This window comes from Dasypus novemcinctus, chromosome 7 (assembly GCF_030445035.2).
Source record: "Dasypus novemcinctus isolate mDasNov1 chromosome 7, mDasNov1.1.hap2, whole genome shotgun sequence".
Lineage (NCBI taxonomy): Eukaryota > Metazoa > Chordata > Mammalia > Cingulata > Dasypodidae > Dasypus > Dasypus novemcinctus.
In genome coordinates this window covers 87,340,003-87,361,728 of record NC_080679.1, presented here as the reverse complement: position 1 = coordinate 87,361,728, position 21,726 = coordinate 87,340,003, and the positions used below count along the sequence as shown (strand labels likewise).

Below are 21,726 nucleotides of genomic sequence, written 5' to 3'. Positions count from 1 at the left end.
CAGGGGCTGAATGTGGATCTCTGCTGCTGGTAGATTGGGCGCTCAGCAGTGGCTGTAGCCAAGGCAGCCTTGGTGAGGGGAAGTCTGTGTTGCTGAGCCCATGCATAACCTCCATCCCTACCTCCATGGCCACTTTATTTATGAGCCCATTAGGCAATGACAGGAGTGACTGGGGAAAGAGGTTGAGCATTAGCCACAAAGCAGGTCATCTTATCCACTTGATGATTAAAATATTCCTCTGCTGAAGTCACCCTCTGGTGAGCATTCCTGTGGGACACAAATATTTTCATGTTTTTTGCCCACTCAGAAAGGTCTATCCACATACCTCGTCCCCAAACCTCTTTGTCACCCAATTTTCCAGTCATGTTCCTTCCAAGTCCCTGACCATCCAGCTAAACCATTGGCAACAGCCCATGAATCAGTGTACAAATGCACCTCTGGCCATTTCTTCTTCTAAGAAAAATGAACAACCAGGTGCCCTGCTCGACCTTCTGCCCCCTGGGAGAATTTGCCCTTTCCTCTATCCTTCAGGGATGTCCCAGAAAAAGGCTGCAGTGCTGCAGCTGTCCACTTTCAGGTGGTACCTGCATATTATGCAGAACCATCTGTAAACCAGGCCTGAGTTTTCTCTTCCCCACTCAACTGATTATAAGAGACTCGCCTAGAGGCCAAAGCTGTGGACTGGGAAAGAGAAGGTAACATGGCAGGGGTGGTGACCATGAATACTTGGACTACTTCCTCGTGTAACTTATTGTGCCTTCAGGACCCACTAGAGCCCTGTCTCATATATACCACTTCCACTTTATTATGGAGGGCTGCCATGCACTCCCAACTCTATGGTTTGGTGGGTCAGATAATACCCAGGACATGATAGGCAACTCAGGTCTCATGGTAACTTGATGGGCCATTGTTAAGCATTCAGTCTCTACTAAGGCCCAGTAGCAGGCCAAAAGCTGTTTCTCAAAGGGAGATTGCAGAACTTTGCTCAAAATCCTAAGCATCTGTGATTCTCCTAAAGGGGCCTGCCAAAGCATCTTTATTTGCCACTGAAACTTTGAGCACCATTGGATCTGCCGGATCATATGGCCCAAGTGGTAGTGCAGTTTGCACAGCAGCCTGGACCTGTCACAGAACCTCCTCTTGTTCTGGTCCTCAATCAAAACTAGCAGCTTTTCTGATTACTCAGTAAATGGACCAGATTAGCACACCCAAATGAGGAATGTGTTGTCTCCAAAATCTGAAAAGACCACCTAAGTATTGTGCCTCTTTTTTTGGTGATGGAAGAGGCCAGATGCAACAGGTTATCTTTCACTTTAGAAGGGATATCTTGACATACCCCACACCACTGGACACTTAGAAATTTCACTGAAGAGGAAGCTCCCTGTATTTTTGTTGGATTTTTCTCCCATCCTCTGTCTCACAAATACCTTACCAATAAGTCTAAAGTCTTTGCTACCTCTTGCTCACTAGGTCCTATCAACATGATATCATCAATATATGGACCAGTGTGATGTCTTGTGAGAGGGCTAGATGATCAGGTTCCCTGCGGACAATATTATGATGTAGGGCTGGAGAGTTATACCCCTGAGGCAGACAGCAAAGGTATCCTGCTGGCCTTGCCAACTGAAAGCAAACTGTTTCTGGTGGCCCTTACCAATGGCAATTGAGAAAAAAAGCCTTTGCCAGATCAAAAACTGCATTCCAGATACCAGGGGATGTGTTGATTTGCTCAAGCAATGATACCACATCTGGGACAGGAGCTGTATTTGGAGTCATCACCTGGTTAAGTTTACAATAATCTGCTGTCATGCTCCAAGATCCATCTGTTTTCTGTACAGGCCAAAGAGGAGAGTTGAGTAGTAATGTGGTAGCAATCAGCACCCCTGCATCCTTCAAATCCTTGATGGTGGCACTAATCTCTGCAATCCCTCCAGGAATCCGGTATTGCTTTTGATTTACTATTTTGATAGGTAGGGACAGTTCTACTGGCTTCCACTTGGCCTTTCCAAGCCTAATAGCCCTTACTCCACAAGTCAGGGATTCCATGTGGGGATTCTCCCAGTTACTGAATATGTCTATTCCAATTGTACATTCTGGAACTAGGGAAATAACCACAGAATGGGTCTGGAGACCCACTGGACCAACTATGAGAAGGACCTGAGCTAAAACTCCATTAATCACCTGTCCTCCATAATCCCCTACTCTTACTGGTGGACTACAGTGACATTTTGGGTCTCTTGGAATGTCACTTCTGAGCCAGTGTCTAATAACCCCCCAAATGTGTGATCATTTCCTTTTCCCCAATGCACAGTTACTCTGGTAAAAGGCCATAGGTCTCCTTGGGGAAAGGTGGGAGGAAGATTAACAGTATAAACTTTTGGCAGTTTAACAGGATCCTTCCCCAAATGGACCTGGCCTTTTCCTCAATCAAGGGGCTCTGGGCCTGTAAGCTGTCTCAAGTCTGGAAATTGATTAAGGGGCTGTGATTCTCTGTAGCTGTAATTTGAGTTACGGTTTTGTTCACTCAACCTAGAACTCTTCTGTTATCCAGAAGAAATTTAGTAGACAGCCTATCTATTTCACTGCCTGTCTATTTCACCCATGATGTATTAGCCAATGCCATAACTTTTTGCAAGTCAGACTATTTTGAGTGCTGCTTTGAATCTACCTTTCTTTGCAGTAGCCATGTCCACCTTGTCTTTGGAAATAACTGCCCATACTTGACTTTTACCTGACCAAGATCCAATCATCCCCATAATGTTTAAGGATTCTAATTCCATCACAGCCCTCCTTACAGTAATATCTGGACTACAGAGAAGCGCAACCTCAGAGCTCTTCAGGGAAGACAGAGTTAGTCTTACAAATTTATTCCTCACAGACCTGGTTAAAGGTGTGTCCTCTGGTCACTCCTGTTGTGGGTGGGCAGGTCTCAAATGGTAAATCCATTCTAGCATTACAATCCCCCTAAGCCTTTGAATTCCCCCTTCTACTGTGTACCACGGCAAATCAGGCATCTCAACCTCAGACATGCTAGGCCATCTTTTTGTCCATGTTTCAGTCAGACGCAAACAAACTGTTAGAGCCCTTTCTAAGTCCTCGAGCTATAGCGTTGAATCCAGAATTTCTGCTTAGTGGGCCCATATCAATAAATTCAGCCTGATCCAACTTTATATTCCTTCTACCATTATCCTATACCCTTAGTATCCATTCCCACATGTATTCCCCTGATTTCTGCCTATATAAGTTGGAAAACTCATGCAGTTCTTTCAGAGTATAATGTATATCCTCATGGGTCACATTTTGTTTTTCACCTTTGGTGGCTTGTAGTGTTTTTAGTAATATGTCTCAAAGACAAGAGGGGTGGTGGGGGTGGGTAAGGAGAAGGATTAGAAATTTCTTGCAAGCTACTGACCTCACTGCATTCCTTTGCATTTTATTCTGGCGAGACAGGATTAATCTCTCCAGGCAGAGGTTGGAAGGCAGATTCCTCAGGGCAGGCTTGAGGCTGGGCAGTGCCTGTTGGAGTTTGGCTGGTACCTGCCTCAGGACTGGGAGGAGACCCAGACTCCCCGGGATAGGCCAGAGACTGGGAAGTGCAGGTTACAGTGTGCTGGTACCTACCTCAGGGCTGGAAGGAGGTCCGGACTCCCTGGGGCAGGCTGGAGGGTGGGTGATACAAGGTTGACAAGGTGTGGTCTCCACAGGACAGGCCATCACAGGTTTATCTGGTAAAATCTCAACAGAATTTATGGTTCCAATGTCCCCACCAATATTTTCATCATCCCATATGTCTCCATCCCAATCCTCTGGGCTCTACTCCTTTCCAATCAATGCCTTCACTTTAACTGCGGAAACCCTGTAGGGTTAAAATTTTAGTTTCCTCTGTAACTGTGCTACCCACACAATGAGAATCTGACTTTGGTTCTCAGATATTTCTAGCCTGTGGCTATAGGAGACAAGATTTTCTTTCAGAGCACACAGAAATTTTCACATCATTCGTATGGTTGTTAAGTTTCAAATTTGAAGCCTTTAACTCATCTCTTCCTTTTGTAACTGTATCCAGGGTATCTAGGCGGAGCCAGCCAACATCATTATACCTTTTGACTCCACAAAAATCTTTTAAGGTGTTGAAAACACTCTCACCCAGATCCTTGCTTCTTATAAGTGTGGAAGTAGGGGAATCCAGTGATAATATTTTGCATATCTCTATTGCTAACTCATGTCATGGACTGTTAGTGGCCTCTTCATTATTGGAAAGGGAGTCATTAGTACCCTTGAGTCCAGTTAGGGTTGAGAGGCAATTGCAAAAGTCCGAGAACCACCTCAGACATCCCATGTTTAAGACTCTGTTCCTCCAGAACCACTGCCAGTACCTGCTGTATTAGTCAGTGTTCCCTCGGGAAACAGAATCAACAAGAGATATTTGTAAATAGTATGTGATTTTATAAGAGTCTCTCACAGGAACATGGGGATGCACAAGTCCAGGTTCCACAGACAGACTGCAAATGAGGGCTCTGATGAAAGTCCAATGAAGGTCTTTGATTAGTTTCCAGGAGACATTGGCTGACCAAGGATGAGCAGGGAAATTCTCGCTGTGTGCTGAAATCACTTCCCCTGTTAAGAAATTCAACTAATTGGCTAAACCATCACTCATTGCTATTGGCAATCTCCCTGACTGATGTAGATGTATTCAGCTATCTATGTAGTAAAGTGACTGGTGACTAAAAGTCCATAAACGTCCTTGTATTACAGTTAGCACAGTGCTTCCTTGACCAAACATCTGGGCACAATTACCTGGTCAAGTTGACACATTATCCTAATCATCACATCTGTATTCTAGATTTAGTCTTTATGAGTTTGCTTCTTCTAATTATTTCATGTCAGTAAGAGCATACAAAATTTGTCCTCTTGTGTCTGGCTTATGTCCCTCAACATGATGTGCTCAAGGTTCATCCATGTTGTCACATGTATCAGAACTTCATTCCTATTTATGGCTGAATAATATTCCATTGTGTGTATAATTTTGTTTATTCAGTCATCAACTAATGGACACGTGGGTTGCTTCCATCTTCTGGCAAATGTGAAAAATGCCACTGTTGATACTGCTGTGCAAATATTCGTTCAATTCGCCATTTTCAATTCTTTTAGGTATACACCTAATTGTGGTATTACTGGGTCATGCAGTAATTCTATACTAAACTTCCTGAAGAACCACCAAATTATCTTCTGTTGTGGCTGCACCATTTTGTATTCCCACCAGCAATGAATGAGTTTCTCTACATCCTTTCCAACTCTTTTTTTTTTTTTTTTAAATAGCAGTCCTTTTAATGGGTGTGAAATGGTATCTCATTATGGTTTCGATTCGCATTTCCCTTATGGTTAATGATGTTGAAATACTTTCATGTACTTTCTGGCCATTTGTACATCTTTGGAGATATATTTATTCAGGTCTTTTGCCCATTTTAAAATTGGGTTATTTGTCCTTTTGTTATTAGGTTGAAGGATTTCTTTATATATTCTGCATATTAAACCTTTATTGGATATGTAGTTTCCAAGTATTTTCTCCCATTGTGTACATTGCCATTTTACTTTGATGGTAGAGTCCTCTGATGTGCAAAAGTTTTAAATTTAGATGAGATCCTAGTTATCTATTTTTTCTTTTTATGTTGTTTGTACTTTGGGTATAATATCTAAGAAGCCATGCCTTACTTTTATATCTGGCATAAATATTGATTTTTATTGAAATCATATCCACTCTCACCATTAATTCTAATTAGGATTTTTATATTGGTGTAAATAGCTAAAATGATGATCTCTATCAGCTGGTATGGGCTAAATTGTATTACAATAATAATCCTGCAGTTGCACTGGCTTAAGACGACAAAGGTTTATTTATGGCCCATGTGTCCATCATTGGGTCAGGAAAGGCTCTGCTCATTTGCTCACTGCAGTTACTTAGGGAATCCCACTCATGGAGCAACCCCCATCTTGAACATTACTGGTTGCCATATCAGGGAAAAAGAGAGTTCCAGAGGGTCTCATCCTGCCAATTAAATACTCCATATAATTTCTTCTCACAAGTCATTGGCCAGAACTAGTCATGGGACATGGCCTCACTTTATTAAAAGGAAGCCACTAGTGATATCCTACTGTTTACAAGGAAGAGAAGGAGAGCCAGTTATACAAGCAACACTATTGGCATTTAATACTTGTTAAGTATTATGGCCCTATTAATGGCTGAAATGCTTTAAAAATCACTAATATGAAAATTTTCCACATAGACAAAAATATTCCATAAAATTGTCAGCATGAAAGCCATGCTTTCAGTTATTTGGGGCCTCAATATGAGTTTTTTCAACCTCCAAGACTTATGTTAATACCGCTCTTCTTCCCTGTTTGTAAACTTTTGGTAGGCACACCTATTCCTCAGTGTTGGTTTCCTTTTCACTTGCTAACAACTTTTTCTCTCTGAACACTGGCAACAAATCCATGGACTTTTTAAAATCTCTTTTGGCACTTTGCATATTAATCAATGACTAATCTTTTCAGTTAATTGTTTGTGGCTGATCCACCTCTTCCCTGATTACTCCCATATATTTGTCCTCTTGTTGTTGGGTCATTTGGTTACATAAAAGCAGCAATAAAATATTGCATAGAGAATTTAAGTGATTTTGAATGGAGAGAGGATGTTTGGGGTCATAAGTGATGAAGGAGAGAAGGAATGGAGCAAATGTGAGAGATATAAAGGGAGAGAGAAAGTCAATATAAGATAGAAATCATTAAGAATGGTGGAATTAAATTTGTTATTCTCTATTAGGATAAGAGAGCAAATCCCTGAAAGGAAAAGAGAATGGATGGGTTTTGCCAAAGGAGTAAAATTATTGGCTTTTCTCTATCCTTTCCATTTATCCTGCTCAGAATCAATACTGGATATTACTTACTATTCTTTTCTCTCCAACAAGGCACTGGTGTGCCATTGACACCATTTTATCAAGGTTCTTCTGTTCTCCCTTCCTGACAGAACACCCAGCAGTGTGTTCAGTGGGAACTGAGATCAGGTCTCATGTATTTAGTCACTGGGAAGTAACCACTATCATTAGATTTCATCTAAACAGGCCTAGAAAAGATTTTCTTCATTGAATAGGCTCTAAAGTATACCAGCATCTCTGAAAGTACAATTGAAAAATCATCAAGAGACTTGAACGTTCAGGTTCAAAACATCCCAGTCAAAAAAAAAACAAAAACATCCCAGTCAAGAAAAATGAGTGTTCTTCCACTTCTTTTGTACCTTATTCGTTTACCATTATCTTTCCATGGAGAAGTATACTCTATCAGTTCTACAACAAATTCACTGTGATCACTGGTAAAGTTTAATATTAAAACGTTTCTTCAGAAATAAATGAAAATAACATGAGTTTTGCTATTTTCAGTATGTTTTTCACCTACAAAAAGAACACTGTTCAATGGAATAAAAATGAAATAAAGTGCTTGGCCTCATGTATACATACTTACCAAATCCCTGAAAGCAAAAGTAAGAAGAAATAGGAATATCTTTGTATTTCTACATTTTATTCATTCATCTCCAATATTCAATATGCTGACAATAATATTTTTGTATAGGTGGTTGAAGTTTGAAGAAGATGTGGAAGATGGAGGAGAAAGGTGGAGCAAGCCTTATGTAGCTACTCTTTCATTACACAGCTTGTTTGAGTTGAGAAGTTGTATTCTGAATGGAACTGTGCTGCTGGACATGCATGCCAACACTTTAGAAGAAATTGCAGGTATACTTCTTTTTTTTTTTTCCTTAATGTAGTTTGCTCCTGTGGTTACAATTGATTTTTGTTACTGCCTTTTAATTTTAATTCTGTATGTGTATGTACTTTGAAAAATGAATTCTCATAATCAGTATTTTGTAAAGGACCTTAAATATCATTTTCCTGACCCCTCATTTTAGATCAAAAAAAGTTGAATCTCAGAGAAATAAGGCCTAACTGGATAAGGACAGCTATGAGAGACGATGTATGAATGTTGATTCCATTCAATATTTACTTATTTGCTTAGTTAATAAGATATTTTAAAGAAATGCTTTATTTTGGTAACATATACAACATAAAATGTCCCCTTTCTAACCACTTTCAGGGGTACAGTTCAGTGGTAGTAATTATATTCTCAAGTTGTGCTACCATCACCACCATCTATTACCAAAACTGTTTCATCCAACAGAAACTCTATACCAATTAAACATTAACTCTCTATTATGCCCCTGCTCCCTAACCCTGGCAACCTGTAACCTACTTTCTCTATGAATTTGCTTATTCTAGGTGTTTCATGTAAGTGAGATCTTACAATATTTGTCTTTTTATATCTGGCTTCTTTCACTCAACATGATGTCTTCAAGATTCATCCATATTGTCTCATGTATCAGAATTTCGTTCCTTTTATGGCTGAATAGTATTCCATTGTGTGGATATACCACATTTTGTTTGTCCAACTTGGGTGGCTTCCCCCTTTAGCTATTGTGAAAAACATGATTATGAATATTAGTGTACAAATATCTGTTGGAGTTCTTGCTTTCAGTTCTTCTGGGTATATACTTAGAGTGGGTTTACCATGTTATACGGTAATTCTATATTTAACTTTTGGAGGAACTGCCAAAATATTTTCTATAGAGGCTGCACCATTTTACATTCCTGCCAACAAAATGTATGAGGGTTCCAATTTTTCTGAATTCTCTCCATTACATTTTTTTTCCCCTGATTTTTAAATAATAGTCATTCTAGTGGGTGTGAAGCAGTGTCTCATTTTTTGTTTTAAATTTCCTTCTTGTAAGATATATACAACCTATCATTTTCAATTTTAACTACTTTCATGTATACAATTCAGTGGTGTTGAATACAAAATATCACATCAAACAGCAACTCTGTGTCAATTAAGCATTAACTCCCTATTCCCCACTCCCACTCCAAACCCTGGTAATCTGTATTCTAATTTCTCATTTCATGAATTTGCATATTCTAATTAATTCATGTAAGTGAGAGCATACAATATTTTTTCTTTTGCATCTGCCTTATTTCACTCAACATGTTATTTTCAAGGTTCATCCATGTTGCATTTATCAAAACTTCATTCCTTCATTTCTCAATAATACTCCACTTTATGTATATACCACCTTTGTTTATCCACTCTTCTATTGATGGACACAGGTTGCTTCCATCTTTTGCCAATTGTGAATAATGCTGCTAAGAACACCAATGTGCAAATATCTGTTTGAGTCCCTGCTTTCAATTCTTTTTGGGTATATTCCTGGAAGTGGAATTGCTGAATCATGTGATAATTCTATACCTAACTTTCTGTGGAACTACCAAACTGTCTTCCACAGCAGTTACACCATTTTATATTCTCATCAACATTGTAAGAGGGTCCTATTTGTTCACATCCTCTCCAATGCTTATTTTTCATTTTTAAAAATAGTGGCCATTCTGGTGAGTATGACGTTGTATCTCATTGTGGTTTTGATTTGCATTTCCATAATGGCTATTGATGTTCAGCATCTTTTCATGTGCTTTCTTGCCATTTGTATATCTTCTTTGGAATAATGTCTATACATGTCCTTTGCCCATTTTTTCGTTGTGTTACTTGTCTTTTTTGTTGTTGAGTTGTAAGAGTCCTTTTGATATTCTGGCTTTCAGAATCTTATCAGATATGTCATTTCCAAATGTTTTCTCCCATTCTGTAGATTGTTCTTCACTTTCTTTGAAGCACGGTTTTTAATTTTGATTAAGTACAATTTATCTATTTTTTTCTTTTGTTGTTAGTGCCTTAGGTAATCAAAAAATCCATTGCTTAATGTAATTAAATCCATTCCTTGTGTTTTCTTGTAAGAGTTTTGGTTTAGCCCTACTTTTGTATATGGTGTGAGGTAGGGGTCCACTTTCATTCTTTCACTAGATATCCACTTTTCCAAGCTCCATTTGTTGAAGAGGCTATTCTTTTCCCATTGAGTGCACTTGGCACCCTTGTCAAAATTCAATCGGCCATAGGTGTGTGGCTGTTTATTTCTGAACTCTCAATTCTATTCCATTGGTCTCTCTGTCGTTTCTTCAGTCCCATGCTGTTTTGATTACTCTGCTCTCTCTCTCTCTCTCTCTCTCTCTCTCTCTCTCTCTCTCTCTCTCTCTCTCTCTTTCATTGCCCTGGCTAGGATTTCCAGTACAATGTTGAATAGCAGTGGTGAAAGTGGGCATCCTTGTCTTATTCCTGATGTTAGTGGGAAAGCTTTCAGTTTTTCACCACTGACTGCAATATCAGCTTTGGTATTTTCATATGTGCCGTGTTTCATGTTGTATTAGTTGGTTTTCACTCTCATATTTACTCAGACTGTTACAATTAGAAAATGAAAGACAAAAACCCCTAAAGCTTGAGATTGATAGTGCAATAATCAAACACATGAAATAACCAAAATGAAAAAATTTCAGTAAACAGGAAAAATGTTGGTTTAGAAAGGACAAAGAAAGTTATGACTATTTTTTTTTCATATAATAAGTTTTATTTTAAAAGAAGTTTTAGAATACAGAAAAGTTACCGCTCCCTCTCCCTGCCATATTTTCCCTTATTAATAACATCTTACATTAGTGTGATAATTTGTTATAATTGATGAACAAATATTGAAACATTGTTACTAACCAAGTTCTGTAACTTATATTATAAGTTACACTTTGCACTGTACTATTTTATAGGCTTTGAACAAAAGTATAATGGTCTGTATCTGTCACTGCATTATCATGAAGAACAATTCCAGAGCCCTAAACATGCCCTATTTTCCACTTCTTCTTCCCTCCCCCCCTCAGAATTTCTGATAACCACTATCTTTATATCAATGTTACAAGTTCTCCCATTATTACAATAATAATAATAAGACTACTTTGGTCCATGGTTGCTTTCCCCCTTATGTTTGTTCATTCCTCAAACTTGAAGATTTTGGGATAGTGATGCTGCTTTGCTTCAGATTGAGAGGGGGCATAGATTTTATGGGGCAGTTGGAAGGAACTGTTTTGCATGCAGTTGTAGATACTCTGTTTTTTTGGATGAAGTTGTTCATCATCATCATGTTTTTGATTGTCCTAGGTGAGTGCGATGAACTAGAGAGTTAGTGTTGGCTGCAGCAGTGTTGAGCTCCAGACCTCAGCTTGTATATGAGCAGACCAAAGATTTAAGTCTCTGGTGCATGTATTTAATGAGTATAGTGCTATTTATGGGTTCAAATAAAAGGGGCAGAAGAACCATGTATAGGGAAATTATAAATAAGTCTAACTCTGTTTCATTGGGGAGATAGGTTATCATATAGTCCAAGGTAAAGCTTACTGCTGGGGGGCTTATTTCATGGGGTCGTATGCCTTGTCTATAGTGTCTAGACCCTTGTTTGAGGCTTTGTTTACCTGGATATGTGTAAGTGTAACCTCCAGAATGATTTCCCAACTTACTTTGAAATCTCTCAGCCATAAAAGCTCTTTTATATTTAATGTTTTTCCCTTTTGGTCAAGGTCTTTTTCCAAGTACATTGCTGGTTGGTGCTTGGTAGTAATTCCTTTTTTTCTTTTTTTAACATTTCCAAATTTTTAATCTTATTATAAAGCTACAGAAATCAAAACAACATGGTACCACAATAAGGACATGCATAAAGACAAATAGAATCAAATTAAAAGTTAATAAATGGCCTAATGGCTTTTTAAAAAATTGTACTTTTTTGAAGATACTTAGGTCACAAAATATGTTACGTTAAAAAATATAAGAGGTTCCCATATACCCCACACCCGATCCCACCCCACTCCTCCCACATCAACAACCTCTTTCATCATTGTGCCACATTCATTGCATTTGGTGAATACAATTTGGAGCACTGCTGCACTGCATGGATTATAGTTTACATTGTAGTTTACACTCTCCCCCAGTCCATTCAGTGGGTTATGGCAAGATATATAATGTCCAGCATCTGTGCCTGCAGTATCATTTAGGACAACTCCAAGTCCCAAAAATGCCCCCACATCACATCTCTTCTTCCCTCTCCCTGACTCAGTAACTACCGTGGCTACTTTCTCCTTAATGCCAGGGAGGCTCATCCCCAGAACCATGTTCATGCTGGGGGAAGAAAAGGTAGTGGTAGTGAATTTATTTGCTGAGTTCGGATTAAAGAGAGGCCACATTTGAGTAACACATTGGTTTTCAGGAGATAACACTTAGGCAATAGTTATTATTAGGCTAAGTTTCAATTTTACAAGAATAAGTTTCCTAAGAACAAGCATTAATATTGAAGGCTTGGCATATTTGTCTGTTTTTTATTAGGCACTGCCTGTGTACTCTAGAAATTCTTTCCACTTTATTTGAGAATGTAGCAGGACTCCCCAGAATGGGTGTTTAATATTTTGTTGGTTCCTCTCAATTTAGAGGTGGAGTGGACATCACCATCCCAGGGTCCACAGGATAGAGGAATAAAATATGGATTAGAATGGACTTACTGGTATTCTACTATAGAGCTATTGTGACTCTAGCAATGGAAGAAATCATATCATTGATGTGGAGACAGTGGAAAATATGTATCTAATTTAATTTTCAGAAAAGCCCTATGATGAAGGTGTCATTCATATTTTTTGATGAGAAAATAGAAATTCCAAAAGTTTTATGGCCAGATTCCTTCTAAGTCTATGACTTATGTCCGATATTTCTTCTATTATGGTGCACGTGCTATTTGAAGAAAAAAAGAGATGGCTTGAAGCGGATGTTGCCCAACTTTTAATGGCAATTTGATCACTTTTAAAATTATTTATTTTGTCTTTGGTGGTGATAGGTATCCATATATTGAAATATACATGAAAAGAAAATTAAGTATGGAAAAATATCTTGGTTCACAATATTAAGCAAAAAGAAAACAAGAAAGATAAGTCTTCCTAATCTGTTTCATGTAACACTTATCCTTTAACTGTTTCATGTAACACTTACCATGTAGCTCTTATTAAACTAGAGCCTAAAAGAATACATAAGGTTAAATACATTATACTTTCCAGAAGAATATAGGGTATAGTAACAGTTTGTGCTAAATCAAAACTTAGGGAAAATGGTTAACTTAGAAATGAGCAAACCTCGTGAGAATGTTGGAATAGTAACTATCCAGCTCAATTTCTTAGCTGTATGGTATTGATATTGCTGACATCCAATAAACATTTTATATTTTAATTAGGAATGAAGTATTAGGAAAGGGCTTTTCACAGTACTTTGCAGTTTAGGAAGCTCTTATTTTCATACGCTATCTCTTTGATACTCACAACAGACTTGAGGCTTGCTATTATCTATTTCATCGATAAAGAAAAATAGATTCAAAGGTTAAACAACCTGCCCACAAAAAGGAGTTTATTTTTGCGGTTTACTCAGTGAAGGCATTACCTTTAAAAATTAATTTATTCCAAAGAGTTTTGGATCGATTATATCTATAAAATGAAACTATTGCCCTGGCAAAATTTGCCTCAGAAATCACCCTTCATAGATTTATCAGACTTCCTTAAATCATATAATTTCTTAATGCTTTCTTTATGAAGTTGTTTCTACCAGGATATTTTCTCCCAAAAATTTGACTAAAAGTCTGTTGTGGATTTTATCACCTTAGCTCAGTTTTATTCTTTAAAATTATGCTTCCTTTCTCTAACTTTGCCCCCCTTCCCCACTTCCCAAGCTCGACTCTGTAGAATATGTGAAAATTATTCACTGTGTTAAATTAAGCTTTTTCAAGCAAATTACATCCTCCAAGTCTATCTGCACAAATGAAAGTAGTTCAATGGAAGTCTTGATACCACAAATAGCTTTTAGTATTCTTCTCTGCTCTTCTAATTAGTCTGTCTCTCTGACTCTTAAGTAGCCCAATTTGAATGTCCCATTTTCAGCATGGAGCATGCTGTAAAATGCCATTCAGAATCTACCAGTAGTTTAGAGCTTAACCCTACGTAGAATAATGTGATTAAAAATATTTGTGCTGATCATTATTATCTTAGATTACTTTTTAATCACAAATAAAAAGATTCCCTCTCATTGTCTAGTTGTAACTTGGCTCATTTAATCCAAAGGTATTCATTTCCATTCCCAAGGAAATCTCATTAAATATTTTCTCTCTGTAGCTAATAAATAAGTTTTTTTTTTTAACCAACTGCTATTTTCACTTAATGAAAATTTAACAGTATTACTAAGTGTGCAATAAATAATAGTGCTTTGCCTTTTGGAACTCCGAACTTTTCAAAAAATTTTTAATGTTTTATTTTAAATATTTATTAAAAACATTTTTTTCCTTCCTTTCCCCCTTCCCCCACCCTGCTGTTTTTGCTTTTTGTGTCCATTTGCTATGTGATCTTCTGTATCTATTTCTCTTTTTTTGTCTTCTCTTCTTGTCTTTCTCATCTAGGATTCACGTGGATTTGATCCTGGGGACCTCCGATGTGGAGAGAGGTTCCCTGTCAATTGCACCACCTCAGTTCCTGGTCTCTGCTGCACTTCACCTTGACTCTCTCCTTCGTCTCTTTTTTGTTGTGTCGTCATCTTGCTGTGTGACTCACTTGTGTGGGCACTTGGCTTGCTGCCTGGGCACTTGGCTCGTCATGCAGGTGCTGGCTCTCCACATAGGCACTGGCTCACCATGCAGGCACTCACGTGGGCACTCAGCTCACCATGCTGGCACTCATGCAGGCATGGCTCACTGTGTGAGCTCTAGAACACCATGTGGGCACCCACATGGGCACTCAGCTCACCACATGGGCACTTGTGCAGGCACTCGGCTTGGCATGTGGGCACTCGACTCACCACATAGGCACTTGCATGGGCACTTGGCTCACCATGTGGGCACTCAGTTCTTCGTGCAGGCACCCATATGGGCACTCAGCTCACTGCATGGGCACTTGGCTCACCATGTGGACATTTGGCTCACGGTGTGGGCACTCGGCTCATCACACGGGCACTGGCTCGGCACACAGGCATGCTTTCTTTTCTTTTTCACCAGGGATTGAACCCAGGTCCTCTCATATAGTACGTGGAGGCCTTATCACCTGAGCTACATCTGCTTCCCACAAAATATTTTATATCCATTATTATACTTTATTATCATAGCAACTTTATGAGGTAGGATGAAGCAATTTCCCCATCTTATAAACAGATAAATAAAAAGTATATAGGTGATATTTGCAGAAATGGAAAACTTTCTTTTGACTAACCTGTAATCATATTTATTTCTTCTATTTCATAAAAATTTGTAGCTAGGGTGATTGGCAATAACATCAGATCTTTTTTCTGCACCTTCTATTTATCATTGTTTTCTGTATTTCAGGCAGTTAGTCACTAGTTTATATTTTCCAAAACTAGCCCTAATAATTTATCTTTAAGGGTACTAAATTTTAGTACTCTGATAATGCATAGATTTGCAACATTAATGTTTTCCTATTAGAAAATATGGTCCAGAGAGCAGGGATTTTTATAATATTCAGAGAGGTTTTTAACAGACTCAGATAATTCCTTAAAGAGATTTTTGTAGACTTAGTAAGAGAAAATCCTATTTGTATCTGACAGGTTTGTTGATAATTTCTGGTATAATTAAAGTAGGATTTTCTTTTGGATAAAGTTAATTTAAGCTATATCTATTTCCCAAATTTCCAGGAACTCAGAATAAAAGTAAACTTTCCCTTCAAAATTATTTAATCTTTTCAAATCCAAAATTCCCTAGATGTATTTTCTTACTGTAATTTATTTTTACTGTTAAAATGTGTCTTGATTATGTTCATATAAATTATTGACAATATTATAGTCTAAGTTAATTTCTTTGAAGTTCAGCCTTATGAAGATTAATAATAGAAATATTCTCTTGTCGGAGTGTATATTTTAACCTAATTCTGTCACTGAGAGTTAGAAAAAACATTAAAACCAAACTGAGTACCATGGACAGATTATCAGTCATATTTACCAATTTCTCAAAATAACCTTTGTTTTTTAACTGTTTTATTGAAGGAAAAGCCCACAGTTTGTTCCCTGAATGAAATCTGCAGATTTAGGGGTATGGAAATGGCCATATATATCATACCTATACTTTTATAAACTTTGGTTTGGAAAGTAAGTATTGTTATGGTAGTTTGCATTTTTAGTACACAAACTTCTGTTACTGCAGGCAACAAAAATAGAGAATTTAGACCTCTTAAAATCCACACTCCTCCCTAGCAACTTTTCAATTTAAAACAGTGGGTTGTCAAAGCACTTACATTTACATGATAATCTATAAAGAAGCAGAAATTTATACAGAATCTGCAAAATCCCATGGTCTGTAGCAGTTTTCATTCAGTAGTCAAAATGGATTGATTATGATAAAATAATTTCTTGATTAGGATGGAAAATAATATTTGATTTTCTGAGGCATTTTTACACAAATGTGATTAGCCTTTCTAGAATCTTCTTATTGCTAAAAAAAGAGTGCCCTATTTATCCTTTTTCTTCTTGCTTCTTTTTTTATCATCTATATCCTGGCCTCATGCTTTGGCAGGTGAGACTGTATTATTTAGGCGTCATAGTCTGCTGAGACTGTAGGACTTGATCTGGGCCCAAAGCCATTATGGTCCATTATCCTTTCCTCCTTTTCAAGGCTAATACTAATATGTATTATAGTGGTGAAGCGAACAATGTAAATGATCAGTGAATCAGATTCCCTTTGGTACTTAGATCTCATCCTGGTGTAAATTATATTCCTAAGCAAGGTGATTAACTTTTCTAGTTCATTAGGATATTATTTGATACAATCATACCTCAGAGGCCTGGGAAATTTACTGTGTATTTCTGTATGACTGGTGAACAGATGGATCATTTTTTCATATTTACTTTCTCTTGTATAACTGTTTCAAATAAAGACATTATCTCTAAGAAACTGTGAAACAAATGACCTGTGGATTTTTGTAGTGTTCAAGCTTGAGAAGATTGTGCTTTGGTAGAAATTAAGAACCATAGGCATGTGCCATGTTTTACTATATGATGGACTTGGATTCTGGTTAGAACACTGAACTGGGGATACATACAGATGAAACTCCCTTATAATGATATCCCTATTGATATTTTAATAACTTTCTTTACAACTTCTACTGTGAAATATGTAATACATACTTTACATACATTTTTTCATCTTAGCAAAATTTCAGTGTAATGTCATATATGTTTACAATTTATCATTTCATTTCATTCAGATGAATTCAGAGGTAGTATAACTACTGATTTCCAAAGAACTGAGATAAAGACTTAAATATTATTCTATAGAATCATACATTTTCAGAATTCAAAGGGACTTTGAAAGTACTTACAGTGGACCTTATGGTTTATCCTTCCTCCCCTTTTCCACTGAAATCTCCAAAGTGATAGAGCAGAAATCAGTAAATTACAACCTGTGGGCCAGCTTTGGCCTGCTGTCTGTATTTGCAGGGTTTGTGAGTGAAAAATAGTTTTCACATTTCTACATGTTTGAATAAAAATAAAAGTAATATTTGGTGATGTGAAAATTATATGAAATTCAAATTTGTATTCATAAATAAAGTTTTATTAGAATATATCCACACTCATTTGTGTATATGTTGTGTATGACTCCTTTTGTTCTACAAAGGCAGAGTTAAGTAGTTATTCCAGAAATCATGTTGCTTTCAAAGCTTAAAAATATTTATTATCTGTCTCTTTACAGAAAGAAGTTTGCCTATCTCTGGTTTAGAGAATTTTTTACAAGGGGAAGGGAAAGGTCCTGACTTGTCTCAGCCAATCATGGGATTCCCATCTCCTTTGCTAGTGATTGGTTCAGGATAGGCAGGACTATGTCATTTGGGCTTAGAATTTTTCCTGGTTAGGGGAAAAATAACTTTTCTCTTAAGAGAGAATCAATCTCTTTCTACTGTATATGAACAAAGGTGCTATTTCCTTGTTGCTGCTGGCAACCGCATATGACCATCAGGAAAACTAACCTGAGGTAAAAGCTTATACACCTGGAGGAGAGGGAAGCTGACAGAAGCACAAAGAATTGGAAGTAGAGCCAACCTTAACTTCAGACCTGCTTTTATGTGATCCAATAAAATTTATTTTAGGCAGTTTGATTTAGGTTTTCTGTTATTGATAAATTCAATTGTGCCTTTACTTGATAATTATAAAATACAAATAAATGCATTTAAACCACCACAAATTTCAAGCCAGGGACCATTGACCTACTTAATGGAAATCACAAAGTGGTATTCTATATCTGTGTCTAAGTTGTTCTATGTTATTTGTCCTGGCAACAACATAGAATACAGATGTTATTATCTCCATTTTCCAAATAAGGACACTGTATTAGTCAGCCAAAGGGGTGCTGATGCAAAATAGCAGATATCTGTTGGCTTTTTTAAAGGGTAGAAGCTTACAGTTACCAGGCCATAAAACTTAAGTTACTTCCCTCACCAAAGTCTGTTGCCACGTGTTGGAGCAAGATGGCTGCTGACATCTGCCAACGGGGGTCCAGCCTCCTCTTCATCTTCAGGCTCCGTCGTCCCAGCTTCTTCCAAAAAACAGCTTTAGGCTGGGATAATTCTCACTCATTTCTCTCTGGGCTCAGCTGCTCTGCTCTCGCCACAAGGCCAGCTGTAAACTGTCAGGCTAAGAGCTTGTCTCTCTTCCTGGGTCCTCTGTCTTGTCTAATGGAGTCTTCTCTCTTTCCTCACTTACCTGCTTCTCTGTCTGTTTACTTCCAGGGCTCCAGGATCAAAACTCTAATTCACTCCTCTGCCATGTAGTTTTCTCAACATCCTACTGACTGGCCCAATCAAAGCCCTAATCATAATTTAATTAAGTAAAAATGAAACCTTTGAATTTAACACAATCAAATATGCCCAGAGGAACAGACCAGTTGACAAACGTAATCCATTATCTGTATTTGGAATTCATAAACAATGCCAAACTCTTACAGACACTGAAGTTATTCAGATCTACAAGGCCACACAGGTAGATGGTGGTAGAGTGACTAAGCCTGTCTTCCAAGCTCATTTTCCTTTCACACTGAAAGGAAGCAATGTTTGTAAGGGAGCACTCTGCTAATTTTGAAACTTTCAGTGTACTGAATAGAGCAGTGGAAGGAAAAGGCATTCACTGTAATTTGCTTTATGTAGGGAGTTTGCCTCAGAAAACCAATTGCAGTTAATATTTAATAACAGAAAGTCAAATTAATTACACTGAGGTTTATTGAGGCAAATCTTTATATTACCAAGAAACTTAAAATGACTTTATTCATTTACTTATCTTATTGGCTTCTCTGACAATGTATGTTAAATATCAATTTTCTTAATTATAGTCTTCTGAAATCTCACCTTTTATTCTTTGTTTTGCACTTATACAAGACCTTTTTAATCTAAACACGTTTTCAAGGAAAATTTGAGAAAGGGCTGACTTTATATCAATGTACAGGAGAGTTGTTTTCTCTTCAAATGCAGAGGACTAGGTAGCTGCTAGGCCACCTTGCATCATATTTTCACAGATGGACTTCTGTTCATTTAAAGAGGAAACAGAAATTATTCTATACTAGAAAATGGGAAAAAACTTTTTAATATATGTGTGAAACCACTTTCCAATTTCAAATATATTTTGATATTACCCCTACTTCTTTTCCCTCCCATTAGTGTGTATCATGGGAAACATAAAGACACTTCTCAATAGCACTATGTCCATTTAAAAAATAATACACCACAAGAACACTACATATTTAAAATTGAGTGGTTCATAATGAAAATTTGTCCAACTCTCTCTTGTGTAACACTTCCCCAAAGAAAGATAAACATCTGCATATAAGTCCATACTTAGATATTTTAAAGGCATTCATCCCTGTTTTAAGATGAGTAATATTCTAGAGGATATGTATTTTTGGACGCAGTGGTTCAATGCTGGCACACATATGGCAGGAGCGATGTCCTCATCTTCTTCCTGTCTTCTCTCTTTAGATATGGTCCTTGACCAACAGGTGAGCTCAGGTCAGCTCAGTGAAGATGTACGTCACAGGGTTCATGAGGCATTGATGAAACAGCATCATCATCAGAATCAGAAAAAACTCACCAACCGGATACCTATTGTCCGTTCCTTTGCTGATATTGGCAAGAAACAGTCAGAACCAAATTCCATGGATAAAAATGGTAAATGTTTCTTAACTGTGCACTTTATGTCTCTTGCTTTATTTGAAAATGATTTATCAAAATTGAGAATGTTGTAGTGGAATTGTTTTTTTGGTATACTCATACAATCTTATCATTAAGCATCAAATTCTAGAAATTTTAACAAAGAATTTGAGTTTCCTGAAAGGCTCATGAAAGAATGCAAAAGAAATTTATAGATTCAAATTCTGGAAGCATAACCTGAGAATCTGTTGCATCCCATACAAGATCCCATAGCTTGAGAAGGCAAAGAAGTGCTTTGACTTATGCCATAGATGATCTTTTAGTTAAAGTAACTAAGAATGGCCATTTAGCTCTGTGGAAAAAAGATACTGGGCTCGTGTTGCTCATAGGCAAATAATTCCGTAGAGATAATGATGGAAAAGGGCAGCCAGTGCACTGTTTGGGACCCTGACCATGGATATAGAAAGCCAGATTGTCAGTTCATGGGCCCGTTGCTGTTTGCAGTGCTGCATCTTCAGTGTGCATGGAGCCACCCTATTTACCACCTCACTTGCCAACATAGATGACCACCATCGTTTCCTAACAGTCATAACTTACTCCTTAGACTTTGTGCTTCAGACTGTTTTATCTTTCTTGTATTTTTTGTTCTCTCCTTGCATCCATTTGGTCCTTTATCATTCACAGTAAGGAAGTTGCCTAGAAACCTCCTATTATCACTCATCCTTTCCATTGGTCCTGCATAGGAAAATGAACTTATCATAAGAATGATATAAATGTGCTCATTTCTAAAAGATGCGAATTAATGAAAATACTTTTCTAATGATTTACCAGAAAGATTCTGATTTCCACCAATGGATTATTAATACACATAGATTGACAGCATGGGATATGTTATATAACTTCACTCCCTTTTTCAATGGCTTCGAAGATGCCTTAAGTATAAATGCATGAAAAATAGTTTTCTCCAGACTTTGCTTTATATGGAAATTTCAGCCAGTATTCATCCTACTCAACCAAATTCATTCACACATATAGAAGTGCTTTAATAAATAGATCAAGATGATTAGGTACACTTTTGTCTCTTATAGAACCAACTGTTAATGGAAAAATACATTTTGAGATACTCATTTGATTTTAAAGGGTCTGCAATGCCTGGATCTAATCTATTGTCATTATAAAGAAGAGTGTGTAGTTGTACATGCATAAAGTTCACTAAAAGTGTTACGAGTACTTTATAGTATGTACCACCTTGTATTTGTAGATTCCACTGAACATTTTGAGGAGGTTTAATTTGCTTTAAGTCACTTCATAAATTTAAACTATATTCATATTATAAATCACAATTTGCCTTAAAATATATGATATACAAAAATTTAAAAACTAAAAGCGTCTATATTCTGAGAAAATTATAAATGTAGTGCTTTTTTATGCTTATCATACTAGTTTTTATTTGGTATGGTGATGTTAAGATAACAGGTATAGATATTTATGAATTTTGAATATGGGCTTATGTTTACCTGGTTCAAAATAGCTTATTAAAATATACCTATGC

General features: G+C 37.2%; 1 protein-coding gene across 15 annotated transcripts in view; it reads left to right on the top strand.

Moving 5' to 3' along the window:
- Positions 1–21,726, top strand: part of SLC4A10 (solute carrier family 4 member 10) — a 389,606-nt gene that overhangs the window by 244,272 nt on the left and 123,608 nt on the right. For all 15 annotated transcript variants that reach the window (XM_058300758.2, XM_012527510.3, XM_058300760.2 and 12 more), the window contains exons 5-6: positions 7,621–7,781; positions 20,004–20,192. In XM_058300758.2, the coding sequence (XP_058156741.1) occupies positions 7,621–7,781; positions 20,004–20,192 (350 nt within the window). The remainder of the gene's footprint in view (positions 1–7,620; positions 7,782–20,003; positions 20,193–21,726) is intronic.